We start from the raw sequence: 25,284 nt of genomic DNA on the forward strand, positions 1-25,284 counted from the left end.
CTGGGCTCTGGGCTAGGCCTGGGAATTCCAGATTTGGTCCTTATCTCAGGGGAGCTCTCAGTATGGTAGGAAGACAGACATGAACAAATAAACACACAGATAACTGTCTAATTACCCCAGTGGTAAGTGCTGTGAAGAAGTACAGAGAGCTACAGAGATCAGTAAACTCTCTGTGAAAGGCCAGATAGTAAATATTTTAAGCTTTGTGGGCCATAGGGTCTCTGTTGAAACTACTCAACTCCACTGTTGTAGCATGAAAGCAGCCATAGACAATATGTCAATGGATAAATGTGGCTGTGCTCCAATAAAAAAGATGCAAAACAAAACAGGAATGGGTCAGAATTGGCCCATAGTTTGCTAGCCCCAAGGCTTCCCTGAGGCAGAGACTTCAGCTAAAACCTAAAGGCTGATTTAGTGACAAAATTTGATGAGTGGGTTGTGTGTCAGGGACTGTGCTAAGTGTTTTGCACAGTGATCTCAATAAATCTCCACAACAACCCTGTGAGGAAGGTATCATAATTCCTAATTTACAGATGGGGAAATTGAGGCTTGGTGTGTATGCTGTGTGTTCCCTGCTTGCCCACCCAGATGCATTCTCTGCCCTGCTCAGTGTCCTGGAGACTAATCTACAAGATGCTTCTCTCAGCAACTTTGGTCCCTGGCTTCCAATTGGATTTGGCCCTTGGGAGACTCTAGCAGCAGACTGGAGGGCTGGAGGAGAGAGCTTGGAGGTAGTTCCTCCCTGCTTTACCACTGCATTTATGGGAGTAGCAGTGTCCCTCCATGACCATAGCTCCTGTCAAACCAACCCTCCTCTGCGGTTCAACATCACTGCAGCTAGTAACACTTTTTCTTTCCCATGCTTTTCAGCATGGGACCAGAGGTCCTGGGGGCCTTATCATTCCTTATTTAATAAAAAGACTTCATTAAAGTTTTCTCATGAACCGTCTAGGGTCAATTCTGTTTCCTGTCAGGATTCTGGCTGATGCTGGGGGTTAGTTAACTTGCTGGTATCTGGTCTCACATGGCTAATAAGTGACAGGACCTGATGGAGGTGTTGGTGGGTGGAAGGGAAAAAGTCTGGCTGAACCTTGAGGAAGCTGGGCCGGGGCTGGGGGCTGGGTCCTGGTTCCGGTGGCACTGGCTTCCATTATAGAAAGGAGTCAAAAGAGGCTGGCAGTAACTCTTTTCCTGCCGCAGGGCTCAGTGAGTGGCCCAGTTCTTAAGGCTCCCAATTAGCAGTTTCAGTTTTCTAAACCTAGCTCTTGGTCTACTACCTTCTGGTCTCTTCCTCAGCCCTAGTAGGGGGTGCTGGTGGTGCTTGGCATAAACCTGGGCTGGGTCAGAGGCTGAGGCAGAGGCCTGGTCTCTTCCTTAGGGAGTGGTGCTAGTGCTGGTGAAAAGAAGGGATCATTTGGGTCGGATAGATGCCTGGATGGAAGAGGAGGCCTCTGTTGCCATCTACCCTGGGAGTGAGCAGCCTGCAGTCTTCTCTGAAAGCTGATTTGTTGAATGGCTGGTGCTAGGGAGGGTGAGGTCAGCAAATGAGAGACTTGGGCTGATGCCCTGGTGGGCGTGGAGAGTACTAGGGAGGATGGGACTCTAAGCCTCAAGCCTGAGCCTGCAACTAAAGGACTTCCCTTGTGCTCTAGTGTGCACAAAAGTTCCTCCTGGGGCCTGAGGGAGACCTGGAGCCTCAGCTTTATTTTTTATTCAATCGTCTGGCCAGACATTTAACAACCCTATGAAGAATGGAGCATCTACAAAGGGTAGGCATTAAGCCAGGTGCTGCAGATTCAACAAGGAATGAGTCAGACACAGTAAACAGAGAGAATAGTTTAAAATTGTGGTTAAGTACCATAAAGAAACAAAGATCTGAAAGAACAAGGTCTGAATTTAAAAAGATAAGCAAGAGTTGACCACAGAATTATGAGGGGAAGAGCATTCCAGACACGTGCAGATTCTCAGTGCTTGGAGAACTGCTTCCTGGTTCAAGATTCCCAGAGATCTTGCTTCTCTCAGGCAGAGATGAGGCCTATGTTGGCCTGAGGATGGAGAGAGCTGCTAAAGAGAGGGAGCTGGCCCCATTCATCCTAAGGCTGACATCTTCCCTCTACCATGACCTCTTATCTTTCCATCTCTTCCAGCCCCCTCTATGGCTTCGGCACACAGGGAGGGAACAGTGAGCTAGGGCCAGGACCAACTGAGGTTGAAGTAATGGATCAGGCAGCAGGAAGGACATGAGTCCTCTAGCACTGTCTGAAGGGTAGAAAGAAAGTGTGGCTGTGAGGACTTTGTGGCACCTGGAGAAGACCAGAGATATGACTTGAACTTGTTCTACAGGGTATTTTTTTTCATTTTAAAAATTTTCTTTTAAATGTTACATTAAAAAAATATCGGGAAACGGACTTTGGCCCAGTGGTTAGGGCGTCCGTCTACCATATGGGAGGTCCGCGGTTCAAACCCCGGGCCTCCTTGACCCGTGTGGAGCTGGCCATGCGCAGCGCTGATGCGCGCAAAGAGTGCCGTGCCACGCAAGGGTGTCCCCCGCGTGGGGGAGCCCCACGCGCAAGGAGTGCGCCCATGAGGAAAGCCGCCCAGCGTGAAAAGAAAGAGCAGCCTGCCCAGGAATGGCGCCGCCCACACTTCCCGGGCCGCTGACGACAACAGAAGCGGACAAAGAAACAAGACGCAGCAAATAGACACCAAGAACAGACAACCAGGGGAGGGGGGGAAATTAAATAAATAAATAAATCTTAAAAAAAAAAAAAAAAAAAAAAATGAGGTCCCCATATAACCCCCACCCCACCCATGCCACCCCTCCCACATCAACAAACTCTTCCATCATTGTGGCACATCCACTGCACCCGGCAAATACATTCTGGAGAACCACTGCAGCACATGGACAGTGGTCCACATTGCAGTCCACACTCTCCCCCAGTCCAGCCAGTGGGCCACGACAGGACACATAACGTCCAGCATCCGTCCCTGCAGCACCACCTAGGACAACTCCAAATCCTGAAAATGCCCCCACACCATATCTCTTCTTCTCTATAGGGTATTAATCAGATAAGGCCGAGAGGCCTAACAGGTAGGCTTTTTATTCAAACTGAGTCTAAAGGAATTCAGAAGGACAGAATGCTTTTGTATTTGAGCCTACTCTCATTCTACTCCAGAATTTTGGCATTATCTCCTGAAGAAATAATCTTGAATTGGATTCTGCAATTTCCTACATCCCTTTCATGGAAATCCAAACCACCTTCCCCTTACCCTCCCCCCCCCCCCAACATAGGTCAAGAATAGGTGACTGAGCATCTGAAGGAACAATGTTGACTAAAAGGAGGTAGGTTTTCCAGAACAGGGACAGAGATGAGAAGGTAGAGACAAGACCGGCATCAGGACTTTCCACCTGGTCACCTGTGCTTGTGGGTCATCTGTTACATAGGAAAGGCAATGGATCTGGGAGGAGACTGAAGAAGATATTTTAATGTTGGGCTCGTAGAGGCTGTTCAAATCAAGCTTAGGCCAGGATCCTGAGCATCTCTCACAGTTTGGATAATAGCATCTCCGAAGGCTCTGTGCATCAACTAGGATCTCTTTCTGTTAAGTTACTATAGGATCCCCAGGAGTGCTAGGAACAGGACCCAGCTTGCAAAATGGAGCCAGGAGAGGCTTGAAAAGCCAGCTGAGGGGACCAGAACCCTGGAGTGAACCCTAGGGTCAGGGAAGGAGACCTCGCATGGCATGCTGGTGGGAGGCTTTAATACCCATTCTCGTAGACTCTGTGACCCCCTGTGCCCAACAGGAGATACTACTGCTGCAACTGGTCTGGTTTGGGAGGGTTGGGAAAGTGGCTTGAACAAGTTATAGGACTGGGGGTGGCATGTCAGTGGGTAGTAGTTTGCGACAGACCACACACTTACTCAGCACTCCACACACTCCATGTTGTACTCTACACTGAGCATCTTCATTTTAGTTTCGACATTCTAACAGTCCTGGGAAGGTCTTATTATCCCTGCTTTACAGGTAAGAAATCTAAGCCCCAGAGGTTAAATCACTTGCTCAAGATTGCAGTAACCTAGAACCCAGGTTGGTATGACTAAGAGCTTACCCAAAACAAGACAGAGAAATCAGCAGGGGAAGGCAGATAGACCTTCCCCCACTCTCAACTCATCTGGCTCTTCCCTGGGCAACAGCAGGTACTGAGAGTTGGTTGGAATATTAATAAAAGGTAGCCGTTACAAAGAATAACAGTGATGCAGCTAACACTGAGGGTGTTTTCACAATGTGCCTGGAAGGAGCAGAGTGCTTTACAAGTGTAGGCTTATCCAGCCAGTACAGCAACACAATAAGGCAAGCACTATTACTACCTCCATTTTGTGGATGAGGCCACTAAAAACCAGAGAGGTAAAGTGACAAAGTTAGGGAGGAGCAGAGCTTGAGTTTGAATCCAAGTCTGTTTGACTACAAAGCCTGGGCTCTTAATGACTAGGAGACTGTGCATTTCTCAAATATAGGAATAAAACTGATGCTTCAGAAAGACAGAACCATCTGTGTCTGGTGGCACCAAATATCCTGGGCATCCTGAGGAATGCTCCAGGCACATAAACCTGCATCTGGACAGCAGTCACAACAGTAAGGGTCCAGGTGGCTTGGAGAAGATCCTGGTATTTTCTCAACCTCATGCATGCTGCCAACCTGGGGTTCTGTTCTTGCCTCTCTTGTGGCTGTTTGGTCCCAGGCTCCAACACTCAGGCTCTTCCAGGGAGTCCCAGCACAGAGGCATCCCATAGGTGCCATGTGATCAGGAACCTGTATAGGCTGGAGTGGGAGGGCTGTGGCCAGGGACAGCAGAGGCTGCCAAGTCTGCCAGGCAACAAACTCAACTCTGCCCTTTGGCTCCACAGTCAAGGCCAACTTTGGCAGCCACATTTGGGCTATTGGTGGATTTGCTCCCACACAAGGTGGCTACAATACCTGCAAGATCTTCCTTGGAAGAGACTAGTCTTGGAGAGCTGCTTCCTGGTTCAATTCTGAGCGACAGTCTGAAAACAAAGATTTTCACATGATCAGATGTGTTCTGGTATATCAGAGAGGGAACCGCATACATGGTTGGGGGGGACGGAGACTGGATTGCTTGTAAGGGCTTCTCTCCTAATGGAACCCAGAAATACCAAACAGTTGCTCCAGATCACAGTGACTTCCCTTTGAGGTCTCTGGGCGATTTCCAAGTCCAAGAAACAATGCTTAAGAAAGGCAAGGTAAAAAGAGTAATGAAGGAAACGGACTTTGGCCCAGTGGTTAGGGCGTCCGTCTACCATATGGGAGGTCCGCGGTTCAAACCCCGGGCCTCCTTGACCCCTGCGGAGTTGGCCATGCGCAGTGCTGATGCGGCAAGGAGTGCGTGCCACGCAAGGGTGTCCCCGGCGTGGGGGAGCCCCACGCGCAAGGAGTGCACCCGTAAGGAGAGCCGCCCAGCGTGAAAAGAAAGAGCAGCCTGCCCAGGAATGGCGCCGCCCACACTTCCCGTGCCGCTGACAACAGAAGCGGACAAAGAAACAAGACGCAGCAAATAGACACCAAGAACAGACAACCAGGGGAGGGGGGGAAATTAAATAAATGTTTAAAAAAAAAAAAAGAGTAATGAAGGCCAATCATTTACTGAGCACAGATGTGTTAATTCTCACAACAACCCTATGAATTACGAACTAGGTCCATTTATTATCACTGTTTTATACATGATGAAACTGAGGAACAACAAAGTTATATAGCTTCCTTCAATTCACAGGGCTAGCAAATGGCAGAGCAGGGACTCAAATTCAGGACTGTCTGAGACAAAACCAGGGCTTTTAATCACTGCACCTCACTCCCCTTCATCAGATGCCCCTAGAGAGGCACAAGGCAATGGACAGGATATGAGAACCAGTATCTCAATATTGCTTTATTCATGTACTGAATAAGAACTCTGGGTGAAAATCACAGAGTGAGGCCAGATGTGCCAGACTTTCCCTTTCCCAACAAAACCAACAAACAATTATAAGACTTATGAGTAAACAAACTCACCAGCTGCAACTAAATAAGGAAAGAGACATAGTCGTAAGCCGTAACTCAAAAACTTGCAGCCAAGAAAAGAGAAAGAGGATTCTGAAGTCAGACCAAGAGTTGCAAAATGGCATGGTCCCTATCCTGCCCTCTGAGAGTTCTCAATAGCTCAGAGTGGGGCTCTTATCTTTCCCTCTTGTGAGTAGCAGTAGTAGATGCTGGGGAGAAATGGATGAAACGGGTGGAAATGAAGGCTCCACTGGGGGATGATTTGAATTCTGATGGTATTTCCTTTCTGAAATGGGTTACAGCTCCCCAACTAGATGGAGGAGACACTGACAGAGGCCAATTAGTAGGGCCCACATATCTAACAGATACCGCATGCCCACTGCCTGGATGGAACCTGAGTCTTCCTCTCCTCCCATTCCCTCAAGCTACAGAAGAAGGGAAAGACCAGGAACCCCTGGACATCAGAACATAGTAGAAGGGGAAAACTGGCCCATTTCACATACATGGGAGGAAGGTTAGGCATTTCCCTTCATGTAGCAGAGCCACGGAATATCTGGATGGAGACTCTCAAATGGTAGCAAGATGAAATGGTATGGCAACCAAGCAAACATCTTCTTACCAAAAAAAAAGAAAAGAGAAAAGAATGTAACACTGCCCAAAGAACCCAAACTAGAAGGCAGTTCCAAGGCTGGATGAATAAAACATAACCTGAAAAATGAGATGATAAAAGAAAGGAATAAGAGGAAAAGGGAGATTAAAGGCCTAGAGAAACAAATCAAAGATGGATACAAAAGAGGATTAAATGAATATTAAGAAGAAAGAGACCACCAGAGTGACTTTTGATGGGAAAAAAATGGTGATCATCAGAAAGAAGCTAATGGATAAGGAGCACAGAGATTGTCCAACACAAAGGTTCCTGGGAATCCTGAAATAGAGGAGCCAAGAAATCACACAGAAGTATTCAAAGATATAAATCAAAAGAATTTCTCTGAAATGAAGAAATAGCACAACATGTTCCAGGGAAATTTGGTAAAGAACCCTCTAGTCTGAGGCATGTGCTTAATACGCTTTTGAACTGTAAGGAATTCTTCACTCAGGAAGCAGACAAAACAAGTCACTTACAAGAGGGAATCAATCAGACAGACTTCAGACTTCTCCACAGCAACATCCAATGCTAGAAGGAAATGGAGCAATGTCTGCAAGGCCCAAGGGAGAGAAGCAAAGGGCATGACCCAGAAATGCTAGGCCCAGCAGATGTAGACATTTTCAGGAGAGAAATAAGGGAATGCAAGACCTGTGAGCTCATTTTGGTGGTGGAAAAAACCTACTTTATTGTGAAATTCAGCTAAATAAGTGATTGATTTAAAATAAAAACTTAAGGAATGGAGAAGCTGTGGTGAAACAATGGGTGGTACGTATTGAATCTGTATTGAATGTTTGAAAATACTAAATAGTAGGAATCATAATTCCTGAACATGATGTTTATGTTATAAACTTGGACTATGTGGTAATAATAATAAAACTAACAGAAAATTAGGGGATGATGGAGCAGAGGCGAAGGAAGGGGAGAGTATTAATGTTCTCATCTTTCATAACCAGAGTCAACTGATACTATTGGCAATCTCCTAACATTTTTCCTGACTTCTTTTATTAATCTTAGAAGGGTCTTTTAGGAAATAATATCTCTTGGGGTGAAGAAAACATAAGTCTTTACTATTTAGTTTAGTTCCTTTTTCTGATTAAATTAAAATAGATTTAAAGTTAATACTTTTAATTAAAAAGAGCAAGTGAAATATGATCCAATTTTAATAAATTCTATCCTTCATCCATCTGTCTATCCATCCTTTTTTTATATATATATGCACAGAAAAATGTCTGAAAATATGCTCAGTTAATGCTAATGGTCAGTCTATGTGGTGGGAATTTGGATAATTTTTCTTAAATAAAATAAAATAAAATAGAAAAAAGACCAAGGAAAACAAAGCCCCTTGGCACAATATCTGCAAAGCATATGGTAGCAGGGTATTACAAATGAGATGTAATAAATGTAATAATTAAATCGTTGCATTCTTTGGGGATGGGAGCAAGCCTCCAGGGTGTGAGATGGGCTATGGAGCATGGGCTCCTCAAGCAGAATCACAAGCCCCACCCTCCTCTAGCTTCTTGGAACCAGGCCCTTGCTGGAAAAGGACACCCTCACTGGGTCTGGTGCCAGGGGCTAGAATGCTTGCATCCTCCCTGGGTTTGTCCACTTTGACCATATCAAAGGGCCTCTGTAAAATCCAGGCTGCTTTGTTGTTTAGCATCAAGTGCTGGGGGTGTTGTATGTCCTTCAGAACGGAAGGAGTAATTACTCATAATCAGCAGCTTGTCCAAAGATTATCTCATGGTCGGAAGTATTTATAGACCATTTTTCTATTTAAAGGATATTAGTATCAATGAAAAACTACTGTCTCTTTAATCTCAATACTGATGAATGGAAAATATTATCAAGAACCTAAGTGGGAATTCTTTTTCACTCTTTTCAGGAACAGCAAACACTTTGTAAACAAAATGAGCTCAATTTGTGGCAGAAAAAAATTTAATGGTAATCTTCTCTGGTTTTCTTCATCTATTGTTGTTACTCTTATGTAATATATCACAATTTTATATTATATTCTATTTTAACAAGTTATTATAAATAACAACTAAAGATATTATGTCTACGATCTCCAAAATGGCTGAGCATCAGAACCACCTGGAGGGCGAGGGGGCTTTGAAAAAATACAAATTTCCAGGCCTTACCCCAGACTCTGTATGGTTTAGAAAGCTTCCCAGGTGATTCTGATTCGCATCCAGGACTGAGACCCACTATTGTAGAGCTGGCCAGATGGGCAGCTGTTTGAACAGCCATTCCCAAGGTCCTGGTGAGTGGATCATTGCTATCTGGGGGTTCTTGAGAGGCCACAGTTCTATACAGTTTTCAATGACTTGGATGAAGAGAAAATAATCAGGCTGATCAAATTTGCAGATCCAAAACTGGAAGACATAAAAAATATATTGGATAACGAGATTCAAAAAAATCATGTTGGAAGCAACCGAAAGATGATATTTAAAAGAATACATGTAATGTTGGCATTTAGGTGATCAATGATCAGTGACAAGATGGCCAAGACCTGTCTCCATATCAGATTATATGAGAAAGTACTAAGGTTTAGTTGATCTCAAGTTCAAAATGAGCAAGAGGGACAGCCAAACAATGTGGCAGAGTGACATGAAAAATTCTCCTTCTGACTCCAAAAACATGGAAATACTAGCTAAATTCCCAAGTGCCATAAATGAAGAAAGAACTGAAAGCTCAAGCAAGGCGATGGAAGCTGAGGTCAGAAGGCCCACATGGGTCTTTATGGGAACTGGGTCTGCTCTACAAGGGCTCCAAGAGGATGGAGATAGGGTCCAGGCCAGTGTCAGACAGCAACAATCATGCAGAAAGTTGGGAGGCAAATCTTTTCCTGTCCATGACATGGGCTCTTGGAATATTCTGTTTGTGGCCTGGAGATGTGGCTAAAATGTTGGTCTTCCATCCAGCACAGTTGGTGGGGAAGGAGTCACTCATGAGAATGCAGAATCCCAAACCTGCCTCATGCATAGACGTGAAATCTAAATTTACCTATCCATGTGATATGGATAATGCTGAGGAGTAAAAAAAACCTTCCTCAGCACCATGGCAGCTGGGGTGGGGGAGAGGATAGGCGGGGATGCGGGTAGGGTAGGGTAGAGGCAAATGTGAGGAGATGCTCAGACAGCTCCACTGTGGGGCCTGTGGGGCCAGAGATCACATTATGTGTGTATGCTTGTCTCTGTTGGGGGAAAGGTGCTCCTGCAACGACCTTTTATAAGCCCACAGGTGGCTACTCACTGGCCCAAGAGCCAGGCTGCCTGCTGACACCTGAGCACTGACGGCAACATTGAGGATGGGGTGGGCCTGGCCCAAATAAAGAGTGGGTGGGGACTTACTTGTAGTTGTCGTCTTCCACAAACTTCTGGAGCTCCTCAATGTAGCGTACAGACTTCAGGTACTTCTGTACGTGGGGCAGGATTGTGAGGTGATCTGTAAAAGCCAGACAAAATCCAGAGGCTTCAGTCCTTCCCCATCTCCAGGGTCCAAATGAGAAGATAGGAATCACTGATTTTAATGCTAGATGCTCCTTGTATATTGAGAAATCTATTCACTCTTTCAAGAGTCACAGAGGCTCGTTTGGGCCTGGCCCTGTGCTGAGCATACAAGGGCACTCAGGCCTGGGATCTGCTCTGGAGGACTGCCCCTCAGACCGTTGGGTCACCAACACCATGCTCTGAGGCCACCACAGTTCCTCGGATGGGAAGGAGGGGCTGAAGCCTCCACTCAGAGTCCAGAGGCTAGGGAAGAGACCAGCCTCCAGAAGAGACCAGAGCCCATGGTCTGTGCCAAGAAACAGGTTTCCACTGGGGTAATCAGGCAACCTCCCACACCTGCCACCACCTATGCTATATGAATGAATGAATGAACCCCATTCAGCCTCTTGTAGAGGCCCAACCCAGATCTGGGCACATCTTGAAGAGTCCCAGTCCACAGAATGGAGGTGCTGTGTCGTGGGAAGAAAGGTAAGAGCCCAGATGCTTGAGCACCTGTTCTGTGCCAGGGCCTGCACCAGGTGATTTATATATATCATCTGCTTTAACCTTTGCACCTGCCTCATTCGGGGGAAACAATGTTCCACTGAACGAAGGAAGAAACTGAGGCAATTTACAAAGGTCACATCACTAAGAAGTGGCAGAGATGCCTCTGGTCATCTTAGACTTCTACCACACTGGATGCCTGTCTTTCTTGGAGTGCCTGATGTCAGCTGCTCTTTGCAGACCTTTGTGGTACTGCACTCCTCTGATGGGGCCAAAAACCTTCCATAATCCTCTCTGCTATTCCCCACAGAGTGGGACAGAACAAGTCAATGGAAGAGACAGAGAGAGTGGAGGAGGTTGTAAAGAGGAGCAAGAGGAGAAGGACAGAAGGGTAGGTGGGGCAAATAATTCCAGGTGCTGTGAGAAGCACTTGATGGCTCTTGCCCTTAATAGCATGGCTCTGAACAGGTCACTTTATTTCACTAAGCCTCAGTGTCCTTGTTTCTGAAATGGAAATAGTGACACCAGCACCACAAAGTTGGTAATGGGAAGGATGCAGGTGCAGATAGTAATAGTAATACAGAGAGCATTTACTGAGCTCTAATGAAATGTCAGGGAGTGTGCTAAATGATTTGCATGTATGTTGTTCCTATTTTTACTGATAGAAAACCTTAGACTTAGAGAAGAGGAGGTGACTTTCTAAGTGGCAGAGTGGAGATTTGATCCTGAGGCTGTCTGACCAAGTCTGTCTGACCCCAAAGCCTGTGTATGTGACTGCTCCTCTGGCCAGTGGGACAATTTTGTGAGTAAAAAGGGCTTTAGAAATAGAGTATGGGTTAGAGTGGACTTACTGATATTCTATTCATAAACTATTGTAATTAGTAATGGAAGAAAACGTGGCATTGGTGTGGAGAAAGTGGCCACGGTGGCTGCTGGGGGTAGGGAGTAGGAAGAAGAGATGCGATGTGGGGGTATTTTCAGGAGCTGGAGTTGTCCTGGGTGGTGCTGCAGGGACAGTTACCAGACATTGTATGTCCTCCCATGGCCCACTGGGTGGACTGTGAGAGAGTGTGGGCTATGGTGTGGACCACTGACCATGAGGTGCAGCAGTGCTCAGAGATGTATTCACCAAGTGCAATTAATGTCTCATGATGATGGAGGAGGTTTTGGTTATGGGGGGAGGAGTGGGGTGAGGGGGATGGGAGGTATATGGGGACCTCATCTGTTTTGAATGTAACATTAAAAAAATAAATAAAGACAAAGGAAAAAAAAGGGCCTTAGACAGGTGAGGATTACACTAGGAACACATGCTCCTCTTTGCTCCTCCTGTCAGAAGGAAAGCTGATCTGGAAGTGTGTACTTCACTCTTGGTGCTGGAATGCTTGTAGAGCGACTCATGAGCAGGCCTTCATGAGTTCATAAACAGGTTCAGGAACTTCACCCTGGCTTCCCCTGTGGCCTTCCAAAATAGAGGCTGTTGATTTTCTCACACCCTGCATATGATAGGGTGTTTCCTTCCTTGCCCCCTTTGCTGCTTCTAGACCTTTACTAATCTGCCCTCTTATGAGTACTCTGCTTCTCAAAGGCACATTTTTTTAAAAGACTTATTTATTTTTCATTTCTCTCTCCTTCCCTGCCACCCCTCCCAGTTGTCTGCACTCTGTGTCCATTCGCTGTGTGTTTTTCTGTGTCCACTTGCATTCTTGTCAGCAGTACCGGGAATCTGTGTCTCTTTTTTGTTGCGTCATCTTGCTGCATCAGCTCCCCATGTGCGCGGTGCCACTCCTGGGCGGGCTGCACTTTTTTTGCACTGGGTGTATCTCCTTATGGGGTGCACTCCTTGCACGTGGGGCTCCCCTATGCGGGGGACACCCCTGCATGGCAGGGCACTCCTTGTGCGCATCAGCACTAAGCATTGGCCAGCTCACCACACGGGTCAGAAGGCCCTGGGTTTAAACCCTGGATCTCCTATGTGGTAGGCAGATGCACTATCTGTTGAGCCAAATCCACTTCCCTCAAAGGCACATTCATGCACTTCTAACATCCATTCCCCTTTTCATTGCTGACATCTTCTGACCAGCCCCTTTGTCATTCATGGTAATTCATGGAGGACTTGGGCAATTGGTTTGCAGTTGAGCTCCATACCCCAAAATCCACCACCATCATCACTGTCAAAGTCCACATTCATTTCACCCATTTTTCACAGCATTCTGACTTCTGAGTTCCTTGATATCATCTTCAACAACCCTCTCCTCCATCCATCGCTGGCATCCACTCTCATGGTCCCACTTTGGATCTGGTCATGTATGGCAGAATCTGGCTAGTTGTTTACCAAACCATTTCCCTTTTCCTTCTAGGTATGTGGCTAAATTACATTTCCTAGCCTCCCCTAGGCAGAAGAGATGTGTGCCACTTCAAGTCTGGACCACCCTTGTTTGATTCTCTCCCTTCCTGCATCTGCCAAAAAATGCAGAGTTCAGTGACCAAGGATATGGCTAAGCTATAAGGGATAAGAAGCCTGGGCCCCTGAATCTGCCTAGAGGAGAGCAGTCCTAGAGAGAAGCCCAAAAGAAACATCTGCTTGGACTATTGTGTAAGCAAGAAATAAACTCGTGTCAATGAGGAATAAACTCATACTATGTTAAGCCAATGAATATTTTAGGATTGTTTGTTATGACAGTCTACCCTAATATAATCTATAATTGCCCTACTTCTAAAATCACTAATAAATGAATCCACTTTCCAGTCACAGCCTCCTTTTTCTCCACTACTCCCATGATAGCTGTTCTCAGACACCATGAGATCTGCAGTCCACTTTCATCTCTACTTTCATCCCATCTGCCACCCTTTCCTGTCTTCAGTTTGTGCCTTATGGTGCTTAGGTTTATCATCCATCTTATCAGCAACACTCTTTTTTTTTTTTAATATTTTTTATTTATCCTCTCCCCCTGCCCCCCCCCCCAGGTTGTCTGCTCTCTGTGTCCATTTGCTGTGTGTTCTTCTGTGACCACTTCTATCCTTATCAGCGGCACCGGGAATCTGTGTTTCCCTTTGTTGCGTCATCTTGTTGTGTCAGCTCTGTGTGTGTGTGGCTCCATTTTTGGGCAGGCTGCATTTTCTTTCGTGCTGGGTGGCTCTCCTTATGGGGCACACTCCTTGCACATGGGGCTCCCCTATGCGGGGGACACCCCTGCATGGCAGGGCACTCCTTGCGCACATCAGCACTGTGCATGGGCCAGCTCCACACAGGTCAAGGAGGCCCGGGGTTTGAACCGCGGACCTCCCATGTGGTAGGCAGATGCCCTATCCATTGGGCCAAGCCCGCTTCCCATCCTCTCCTCCTATTAACACCATCACTAGCTAGTCTTCCCATCTCTGCTCTTGATCCTGCCCCTCCTGCCTTCCCAAGGACTTTACATTATTAATTATATTTATCTCTTGAATTCTTCCCATTACCTTCTAAAATGACAAATTTCTTCCATTAAGGAAAAAAAACCCAAAAAACAAAACTCAGTAACAACCACATTTCTCTTATTTCCCATGCCTTCCAGCTACTGCTTAGTGTCTCTCTTCATTCATTTAGTTCTTACTAGCATCCACACCCATCCCCACCAACAGAAGTCACTACTATGCTCTGCCTGTAGAGACAGCCTCCTGCCTTGGTCCTCTGCTTCCTCCCTAGACTCCTGCTAATCCCCTTTCTACCCTGCAGCAAGGTTATCCTTTTCAGAATGCACATCTGATCATTCACATTCTTTAAAGACACCTCAATGACTTTTCACTGTTCTTAGGATAAAACACCAAATTCCTACTACCTTGGCCAACAAGACGACAGACGGTTCCTATCTGCTTCTCCAGTCTCATGTGATAATAAGCTCCTCCTGCTGTCCCTACTCAGCTCACCAGTCTTCTTCCAATCTGATATGTCCCATGTCCTCTCCCACCACAGAGCCTTTGCATTGGCTACTACTCCCTTTGCAAGGACACTCTTTTGTCTTATTTTATTTAGTGATCACTTCCTTAACTCCCTTACTTGGTCAAGCCCCCTTCTTTTGCCATCATACCACAAAGTACTCCTTATTTGTACCAACTTATTGCTGTTGCAAATTTACATTATTTGAGTGATTTTTTGATCAATGTCTCTTTACTTTAAGCTCCAAGAGGGAAGTGCAGTGTCTGATTTTTCCTCTTTATTTTATCTTTAGCTTTTAGTACAGGATAAGGTACAGTGTAAGTACTCTAACATAGCTGTTGAATAAATGAATGACTGACTTGGGAGCTAGATCTGGGCTCTGTCACCACTTAGATGCATGATCTTTTTTGTTTGATTTTGTTTTTTGATAATGTATGATCTTAAGTAACTAAACTGTTCTTAGCCTCAGTTTCCTCATCAGCAATACATAGACAATAATGTCTAGTTTGCACTCTTTGAAGATAAAATCTTTGTACAAAGGATCTAGCACATATTTGATACTCAATATATTAAAATGAAGAGCTTTGGGATGACTATGTGGTTTCTAGAGCTTTCTCACTGACAGGATGATGAATCCTAAATTTCAGTGATGTTAAGAATTCAAGATACCAAAACCTAAGAGTACTAACCGTAGCTGCAAGAAACTTGTAAGTCAGCAATTATTCGGAGAATATTGTTCATCTGATTGGATCTTTGTTCATTTTCCATGATACTGCCTGAGGCAGGATATGCAGAATCAATGTAAATTAAATCCAGAAGATAGATTCCTGAAATTAAAGAAGACATTTAATGATGGTAGGAGCTCACCGTTAGTCAGAACAAACACACAAACAGTACTGCTCAGCTAGGAGGTAAAAAAGGAAATTTACAGAAAACTGAGATAAAATTTGACTTCAGCTCTAATCCTGACTTCTCACTTTTCACAGACTGCTCAACTGCAACAACCAAAATGAATGCTGGCAAGATTTTAGCATTTCTAGTTCATATACTCTCCAGCAATAAGGGTTTTTACTAGTATCCCAACCAGAAAATAGCAGTTTACTTGTAGCCCATCTGGAAAATAGACATGAAATAGATGATACTTGTGTTTTTCACCAACCAATGGCATTTAAGTGGTTGGAGGTGGACTTAGGAGATCACCTAATTAGACTGAATTCATTTAAAAAATTTATTTACTCAGCTATTTATCTTATTTGTATATAACACACACAACCAAAATTCACAAACTAACTGAGGTACACAAGAAGAAATCAAAAAGCAACAGTTCTGGATCTACACTTAATGGCTATGTAACCCTGAACAAGGGAGTTAATCTCATTAAGCCTCAGTTTGGGCAACTGTAAAATTGTGCTAATAATGGAATCTAGTTGACAGAGTTGTCAAGTGGAGTAAATGAGGTAGTGTTCAAAAACTCCTTACGACAGTACCTAGTATATGGTATTACAGGCAGAATAAAAGGTAGATGCTTCTGTTGCTGGCTAACATTCACAGAGCTCTTATTTTGTGCCTGCCACTACTCTACCACTCTCATTACCACTACTGTACTACTACTACTCTTACTACGCCCACACCTACCCTACACTATACAGAGCCACGCCTCCTAGAGCTAAAGATAGTGACCACACATTTACTATGAAGGGGCCACATATTTGCTTCTAAGCTTTCTAGCAGTCAGTAAGAAAAGGACAATTTGGTTAGTGGCATAATTCATCATGTACATGAAATAAAAATAGAAACAGAAATAAAAATAGTTTAAAAGATGGTACAAAGTTTTAGAACTAAAGTTAGATAGAAAATGCTCCTGAGTGTTTTTAATAGGAAAATAACGTGTGATATAAAAACTTTGCTATAACAGGTTAGTTTGCAACTTGGCATGGCCAGATGACATCACTCCAGGTCTAATTCACAACAAACCACCTGGCTGGGGATAGGGGAGGAGGATGGCTGTGCAGCTCAATCCACCACACAGCTCTCTGCTGTCTGGTTTGCTGTAGCACCATGCTTGAAACTATCTGGAGACATAGGTGGGTGATGAAGGTCACATTTTCCAGCTGCCCTTCATGAATACTGCCACTGTGGCCATCATATTGATGGGGTTGAAAGCACAGCCTCCAGGTCATGCAAACATGCAGCTGGATTCCAGTTTTGCTCTCTACTAGTTGTGTGACCTTGGGCAAGGCCTCACTTTGTTCATCTATAATATAATAAACATTGCAGGGTTGTGTGAGTACTAAAATGAGATAATATATTGACACCTTACCCAGTGCCTCGTACGTGGTGACTACTTGCTTAGTAAACGTTCACTTTAAAACACAACTCCTGGGCATGAGCTGCAGGCTGCAGCCCTGACCAGCGACTGGAATGGAGCTATTCTCTTCTAGTCATTAAAATGTAGACAATAAGCATTAGCGAACAGTGAAGTCTGGGGTAGCTTTGAGATCCTCTAGGTCAATGGTTCTCAAACTTGACTGGGCACCAGACTCACCTGGAAGCTTGATGAAATGCAGAGTCATGCCCCAAAGTTTCTGGTTTAGCAGTTTTAGGGGGGCCTGAGAAACTGCATTTCTAACTAGTTCCCTGTTGCTGCTGATACTGCTGGTCCAGACACCACACTTTGAAAACTACTGTTCTAGTGAAAGTGCTCCTGAGGGAAGGAAGAGCTGTGTCTTGTTTGAGGAGAGAAGGGGTGGAAACCAGGATTTTTCTTGTTTTGCAGGATTTGAACCAACTCTGGCACCCAAAAGAAAGACTGGTTGAGGGCCAAAGCTTTCCTCTACATAGAAGAGCTGTAATACCTTTAGCCAAAAATAGCCTCAACAACACTTGCAAAGAATGAGCAAGCTACTGCCTGGCACCCTGCCAGTAGAAGTGGTGGGCAAAATGCATCCTAAATACTTTGCTCTATGGGGTTGACATTTTTAAAAAAACAAATCAATTTTATTGATACATATTAATAAAGCATACAATTCATCCAAAGTGCACAATGAATGGTATCTGGTAAAATCACATAGTTGTGCATTCATCACTTCAATCATTATTAGAGCATTTTCATTATTTCAATAATAATAATAAAAAACAAAAAACAGACAAACAACAAGAAAATTCTTTGCCTCTCAATCTATGTTTCCCCTGCTGTATAGAACACCTGCTTCCCTGGGATTGACATTTTGATATTTAAAGTTCAGGAGCATCCACTAAAAGGTACTAACTTTCACTAAGAATATACTGGCTGAGTAGACCTTATTTCCAACTGTTAACTGTCCAGTAGGCCAATCTTCTGTTTAGGGTAATGATAATAACTACAGCTAAACTCTTTGGAGGACGTGCTATCTCAGCAAATCCTCCAAGCAGCCCTGTGAGGTAGCATTGTTAGCTCTGGGTCACAGATGAGGGCTCTATGGTCACCTGGCCAGCAATGGCTGCAAATGGGTTTGAGCCCTTTTTTGTCAGACAACAGAATGGGCAGGGCCCATGCATGTTCTTAACCAAGAGGGTCCACTGTATTGTCTACTGCCTAGCAAAGAAATAAACTCTGTTCAAGATGACAGACCATCTTTTTTGCCTGTGCAAGAATGCCCAATTTTCTCTTTTCCACGGAGAAGGGAGGGCAAGGACATGTATCTACCTTATTCTAAAGTAGGATCTGATCATTAAGAAATAACCCTAAGACAATGTGAGGACAGAATGCATCACATTTTACCCCAGTGGAAATTTTTAGCACCCCATCATACAGTTCCTACCAAATCCGGCTCTAGGGTGCCCTACCCTTGAATTTGTACCTTCAACAGATTCTATCCACAGAGGTCAGGCAGAGACTGGCCCACAGGAGAAATGTCTTCCTGGAGTTGTAGAGTTTGATGTCATGACTTTGGCAAAAGGAACCACACAAAAAATAATCCCATAAAATCTGCTTTATAATTGCTGTGTAGCAACCTGCTGGGAGGGACTGAGTCAGACCTGAGGTTCCATGGCAACCAGCAAAGAGCTTTGCAGCTGGCTAGTGCTGAGTCAATGTTTGCTGAGTGATTGAATGGACAATTAGTCCAAGAGCAGAATCCTCAACGAACACTAATGTTGATGGCATTTAATTATTCACCACACCTTGATAAATAGAGGCTTTGTGGGTTGCATATAACAAAAAAATGGGTGTAAACAAGAAAGAAAAGAGAAGAAAAAAGAAAGAAAGAAAGAAAGAAAGAAAGAAAGAAAGAAAGAAAGAAAGAAAGAAAGAAAGAAAGAAAGAAAGAAAGAAAGAATGTGAACCAAGAAAATCAGAAAGCAAATAGGGCAACTGTAAAAATCAATATAATCACTATAACAGCTTCATATTTGGTCATAAGCTTAGCAGTAGCCAGAGTAAGAAAAATAGCAGATTTTTAGGGTAAACAAAAAGTTTCTTAGCAACTGAATACTAAAATACCTTCTCAATGTGGACTTTCATATGTTGCAGAAAAGACAGAAACATAGCTTTGGGGTGATTATATATTTCTTAAAGTCATTAATGGTGCATTAACTGACATATCAATCAGTAAAGTGAATTTACAGCTCAAACAAGGCTCTTCCTTCTTCTAAGTGGGAATGAAGCTCCACCATGACCTACACTGTTCTTCAGTCCCAGGAACTGAGCAAAATCTGGTTGTTCTGGGTGTTCCCCTTGAGATTTACAGCAACCCTCACCAGCTCTCTGCCAGCACACGACCATCCCATTGCTCTTCTCTCCACTCTTCTGACTTACTCATCTCATCTAGACTGCATGCTCCTTGCAGGGAAGGACTTTTGCTTATTCATCTTTGCATTCATATAATCTAAAACAATGCTCTGCACACAGTAAGTGTGCAATAAAGGTATTTTAAGCAGTATTTGCTGTTCTCATCAGTATTTATAAGAAAAAAAAGACAAGGAGGATAGAGTCTGGGGAGACAGTTTCATTTAATAAGAGTTACAGAAAGAGGACAAAGAAAGCATGGAAGAAAAGCAATAATTAAAGAAATAACAGAGGAAAACCATCTGAGCAGAAGACTTCATTCTATAGAACTAGGAGACAATCGGGGATAACATTGAAAGAAAACAAAAATTCTAGTAAAAGTACTGAATTTCTAGTAAAAAATTTTTTATGGTTCTAGATGTTACCTATAAGTGAAAGAAAATCAGACTGTCATTTAATTTATATTTGCCACATCAAATGCTAGAAGACAATAGAACAGCATTTACAAGAATTTTGAAGGAATGGGCTGATAGCTGTAGAATTATAAACTTAGCCAAATTATCATTTACATTTGGGGGCAAAAAAAGCCAGATATCTTTAAACAGAGGTCTCAGAAAGTATTCCACCCATGAAGATTTCCAGGAAGAATTGCTCAAGGAAGTTCTCCAACTAAATCAATAAATAACTCAAGATGGATTAAGGCATGGTATATATCATTGGGGAGTTCTCTCAACTTGCCAGAGCCTCTCCTTCCATGCACTGAAACCACATAAAGCTTCCCGTTGCTTCCATAAAGCAATTGTGACCAAGATTCCACAAGTGTCAGATGCACACAAATCATTTGATCATAAGGGAGAAGCTTTTCTTTCCTTTTGAAACCATAACATGTATTCTGTCAACAGAAAAGATTTCTCCCCTCTCTTCCATCTTTCCATTCTCCCTCCCTTCCTCCTTCCCTTTCTCTATCACTGCCCCCTCTTCCCTCCCACCTACCCTCCCTTCTTTTTTCCTTCCTTTTGGAGTGGTATGCTGTTAGCAAAGGTTGTTTCACTTTCCTTTCCTCCCACTAAAATATGTGTTACCACTCACAGGAGTTTCAACTTAGTTGGGCAAACTTCATTTCTGAGATGTCAACTATAAATCAGATGATAAATACAAGATAGAAACTGCAACCAGTGGAAAAGTTTTGCCTCTCTTAAGTGGGGAAAAAGCTGCAGGAAAGATCAGGTCCCTTCCACTGCTGTATGGAACAGAAGGCCCATTGGGAGGGTCTTGAGCTACAGCCTGACTGCTGATCTGCCCTCCTGCCAACTGCAGTACATGATGTACTCCCAGATGCAGCTCTAGACTTGTAGCTGCAAAAGTGCTTTAATCATTGTTTGTTTGTTTTATTTTCATTCTGCCTGAGTCCTCACTAGTGAAAACTGGTTGCATGGGTGGTAATGTCACAGAAAGAAGTTTTGATGAAAATATACCCCACTTTATTACTGTATATTCCAGACTAGTTGCAGTAAATCTGGTAGCTTCTATAAGCACAGTTATTTAAAACAAAGTAAGTCCTTAAAGGAAGAGTAAAATTATCTCTGTTTGCAATGTTCCACTCTTGGAGCCACAAGAAAAGAGTAATTAGCAAAATAATCAATTGCATTTATAATAAAGTCTAAAGAATTGTTGATAATATAGTTATGGACACCAATAAAATAATGAAATATTTAATGTGGAACTAAAATTCCAGATGATTTCAACAAAATCTGGGAAGTGAAAATCAGTAATGGGGGATAAGCAGAGAGCTAAAAGTCATGGAGGGGATTGCAGCATGATGTTGATATTGTTTACTTTTTTGGTTGTTGTTTATAACATGTGGAAGGGACTTTAATAGACATTTCTCAAGAGAGAGGCTATACAAATAACTAAAAGTGGGCTCAAGATCATTAGCCATTAGGGAAATGCAAATCAAAAGCACAGTGAGATACCACATCCTGTGCACCACAGGGGCAATTTGAAAAACATAGGAAATAATATGGGCTGGTGAGGACTTGAAGGCAATGGGAATCCTGGCACATTCTTGCTGGCAGTGTAAGAGGGTGCAGCAGCTTAGCCTCCAGCAGCACTCCTATTTCTCTGTCTCTATCACAAGGTGGCTGGCACATGCATGTGCTCTCTGTCTCAGGGGTCTACAAGGAAAAGGCTTGCTGACTCTACAAACAGCAGAGGGTGACTTCAGCACCCACCTCCTCAACCTACACTTAGACTGGAGCAACAGATGAAGATGCATCCAGGTGAGCCAGGGCCATCACATCCCCTTGGTCAGTCAGTGTATCCTCTCTGGGTACCACAATTGTTTACTTTTTGATACTGATAGAGAAACACAGATTTAAGCATATTAAAAAATTTCACAGTAACAAAACAGAAACTGGATGGAGAACCCTCAAATCAACATAGGGGGAGAATAGGAATAAAAAATTCAACAAAAGTTAGGAAAAAGGAAACCATAGACAGGATAAAAAAGAGGAACTATATATATATATATATATATATATTCCTCTAGTTCCTCTTTATTAATATCTCCATACCATGGTATACTACTCAGCAATAAAAAGAAACAAATTACTGATACTCGCAAGAACTCGGATGTATCTTAAGGGCATTACGCTGAGAAAAGTCAGTCTTCAAAAAGTCAGTTTATATGGTTCTATTTATATAACATCCTTGAAATGAAAAAATTATAGAGCCAGAGAACAAATTAGTGGTTGCCAGACATCAGGTGTGGTGGGTATGGGTGGGTGTGACCATAAAGGGTTAGTACAAGGAAGATCTTTGTCTCAATGGAATAGTTCTTTTTTTTTTTTTTTTAAATATTTATTTATTATTATTTTTTTAAATTACATTAAAAAAAATATATGAGGTCCCATTCAACCCCACCGCCCCCGCCCCCCACTCCCCCCACAGCAACACTCTCTCCCATCATCGTGATACATCCATTGCACCTGGTAAGTTCATCTCTGAGCATCACTGCACCCCATAGTCAATGGTCCACATCATAGCCCAGACTCTCTCACGTTCCATCCAGTGGGCCCTGGGGGGATCTACAGTGTCCCGTAATTGACCGTGCAGCACTATCCAGGACAACTCCAAGTCCCGAAAACGCCTCCACATCTCATCTCTTCCTCCCGTTCCCCACACCCAGCAGCCCCCATGGCTACCGTTCCCACACCCATTCCACATTTTCTCTGTGGACATTGGATTGGTTGTGTCCATTGCACACCTATGTCAAGTGAGGGCTTAGATTGCACATGGGTACTGGATGCACTCTTCCCGCTTCTAGTTGTAGACACTCTAGGCTCCATGTTGTGGTGGTTGACCTTCTTCAACTCCATGTTAGCTGAGTGGAGTAAGTCCAATAAGTCAAAGTGTAGGAGCTGAAGTCTGTTGAGGCTCTGGGCCTGGGTGTCATATTATCAGTCCAGAGATTCAAATCCCCTACATATATCTTAAACTCAGCACCAACTACAATTCCAATAAAGTAGCATGCAAGTCTTGTGAAAAGAGATCCCCTCTGAGTCCATTTCCATCACGCAGAAACACCAGCTCCAAAGAAGGGCCATCTGTCATGGCAGTGAACCCCTTCTGCCGTGACCATAGAACCCGTGGGTCTCTTTATCCCTCAAAAGAACCAATACCTGGGGTTGTATCTACCTTATCTGTCTCTTAGACTCTGTTCAGTTGTACATAGGGGTATTCCTTCTGACAACCTCCAGACTCTTTTTTAGAGACTCACAGCCTTATAATCTCATTTCTCCTTTCCATTTCCCCCTTACATTAGGTCAAACCGCTTCCCGAAGTCATGTTATTATATGTAGACAGGTATATTCTGCTGTTCCGCATTGAATCTTTGATTCAAGGTCATTTTCTAGTTGCTTCTTCAGCTGGTATGTGGTAGTGATCCCTCGGTGCCAGGGAGGCTCATCCTCGGGTGTCGTGTCCCACGCTGGGGGGAATGCATCACATCTACACGCTGAGTTTGGCTGTGAGAGTGGCCACATTTGAGTAACATGAAGGCTGTCAGGAGGAAACCCCCAGGCACAATGCTACTCTAGGCCTTGTTCTTATTGCAGGTGCATAGGCTCAAAAGTGTAGCCATTAGTATCAAGAGCCCACTGTTGGGCCCTCCTTCCTTCCTGGTTCTTGCCGTTGCACCTGGAGGATTGCCGCTGCTCTCCCAGGGCCCACAACAGTGACCCCCCGGCCAGGAGCCCAGTACCCCCCCAGCTGTTGTTTTTAATTGTTTCCACTATGAGTATATATAGACATTACCATATACCCTGGGCATATGCCCTGTATAACTCCCTGTCAACCATATATATCCTGTCAATAACATCCCATATCAGTATTCCTCCGCTGCCATTGTTGAACCACTCTGTGACCCAAAACTTCCCGTAAAATGAATCCCAACATAATGCCAGCTTCAGAAGAGTCTTAGATCACCAAAATTCATATATACAATATACAGTATTTCCCCAGATCCACCATAAAACCTTTTCCCTTCCACAGCAATAATCTTTTAACTTATTCATATCATATTTCCTGAAACTGATGTACAGATTCCGAAACTATAGTTTTCAAACAAGGTAACATTTGTGCTTACTATGTGGTCCATACTTTAGGTTGTACAGTTTTCTAAATTTTTTAGTTATCCTATGTTTTGTCTTATGGTTTTCATTATTAGTCTGTCGTCCCCTATATGTTTTTGGTGTAATATTAGCTGTTTTATATTCATCCTCGTGTACTCTCACATAACTCCTCTTTTGCCCCCTTATTTACCTTTGTTCCATCCATTGCACGTCCATTTTCCCCTCCCCTTAGGGCCCACAACGCCTGCCAATCTAATGCCCTGGGAGCTGTCCTTTCTCACGAGAGATACAGTTCTCTCTATTCGACGGCATTAGTCTTCCCCAGGATATGGGTCCACCCCACCCAATGGTAGAACCCACCTTGGCAAAATGAGCCTTCAGCTATTCCCTCCGGAGTCCGTCCCGCATCAGACCATACCCCCTGAGCGTCCTAACCAGGTAACCCTCCTACTTATACTTTGATACGTTTTACTCAACATTTAGTTCTCAATGAACTTCTGGCACTCTCCCATGTTTGTATGTTGCCCCTCCCTCCCACCTATTTCTTGGACCATATTACCCCTCTTCCCATCCCCAGCCCCCCTCAAACCCAGAAAACCCCACCCGAAGGTAACCCCTTGCCCCCATTTTGTCCCTTCTTTGTGCTCATACTTACCCCCAGCTCATCACAGATTCCACCCCTACAGACATTAACTCACAGCCTTCCTCCACCCCCCGATTTCCAGTAAGCCACTTTTCCAGACTCTAGCTCTCTGAGGCAGTTAACTTATTTCATATCATTGAGGTCATATAGTATTTGTCCTTCAATGCCTGGGTTGCTTCACTCAACATAAGATTCTCAAGGTTCATCCATGTTATCACGTGCGATTGTAGTGTATTGGTTCTTACAGCTGAGTAGTATTCCATTGTGTGTATATACCACATTTTATTGATCCACTCATCTGTTGATGGACTTTTGGATTGATTCCAACTTTTGGCGATGGTGAACAATGCTGCTATGAACATTGGTGTACATATATCGGTTTGTGTCCTTGTTCTCAGATCTGATGGGTATATACCCAGCAGTGGTATTGCTGGGTCATATGGCAAATCTATGGATAATTTTTTGAGAAACTGCCAAACTGTCCTCCAGAATGGTTGGATCCTTCTGCATTCCCACCAGCAATGGATGAGTGTTCCCCTTTCTTCACATCCTCTCCAGCATTTGTATTCTACTGTTTTTTTCATGGCTGCCAATCTTATGGGAGTAAGATGGTATCTCATTGTAGTTTTGATTTGCATTTCCC

The 25,284-nt window shown here is 43.9% G+C and overlaps 1 protein-coding gene across 14 annotated transcripts in view; it reads right to left on the reverse strand.

Annotated features, from left to right (window-relative positions):
• Nucleotides 1-25,284, reverse strand: part of RALGPS1 (Ral GEF with PH domain and SH3 binding motif 1) — a 469,715-nt gene that overhangs the window by 42,869 nt on the left and 401,562 nt on the right. For all 14 annotated transcript variants that reach the window (XM_058302893.2, XM_058302897.2, XM_058302905.2 and 11 more), the window contains 3 exons: nt 15,292-15,429; nt 10,048-10,141; nt 4,978-5,045 (listed from right to left, as the gene is read on the reverse strand). In XM_058302893.2, the coding sequence (XP_058158876.1) occupies nt 4,978-5,045; nt 10,048-10,141; nt 15,292-15,429 (300 nt within the window). The remainder of the gene's footprint in view (nt 1-4,977; nt 5,046-10,047; nt 10,142-15,291; nt 15,430-25,284) is intronic.

The sequence above is a fragment of the Dasypus novemcinctus genome, chromosome 8 (genome assembly GCF_030445035.2).
Source record: "Dasypus novemcinctus isolate mDasNov1 chromosome 8, mDasNov1.1.hap2, whole genome shotgun sequence".
Lineage (NCBI taxonomy): Eukaryota > Metazoa > Chordata > Mammalia > Cingulata > Dasypodidae > Dasypus > Dasypus novemcinctus.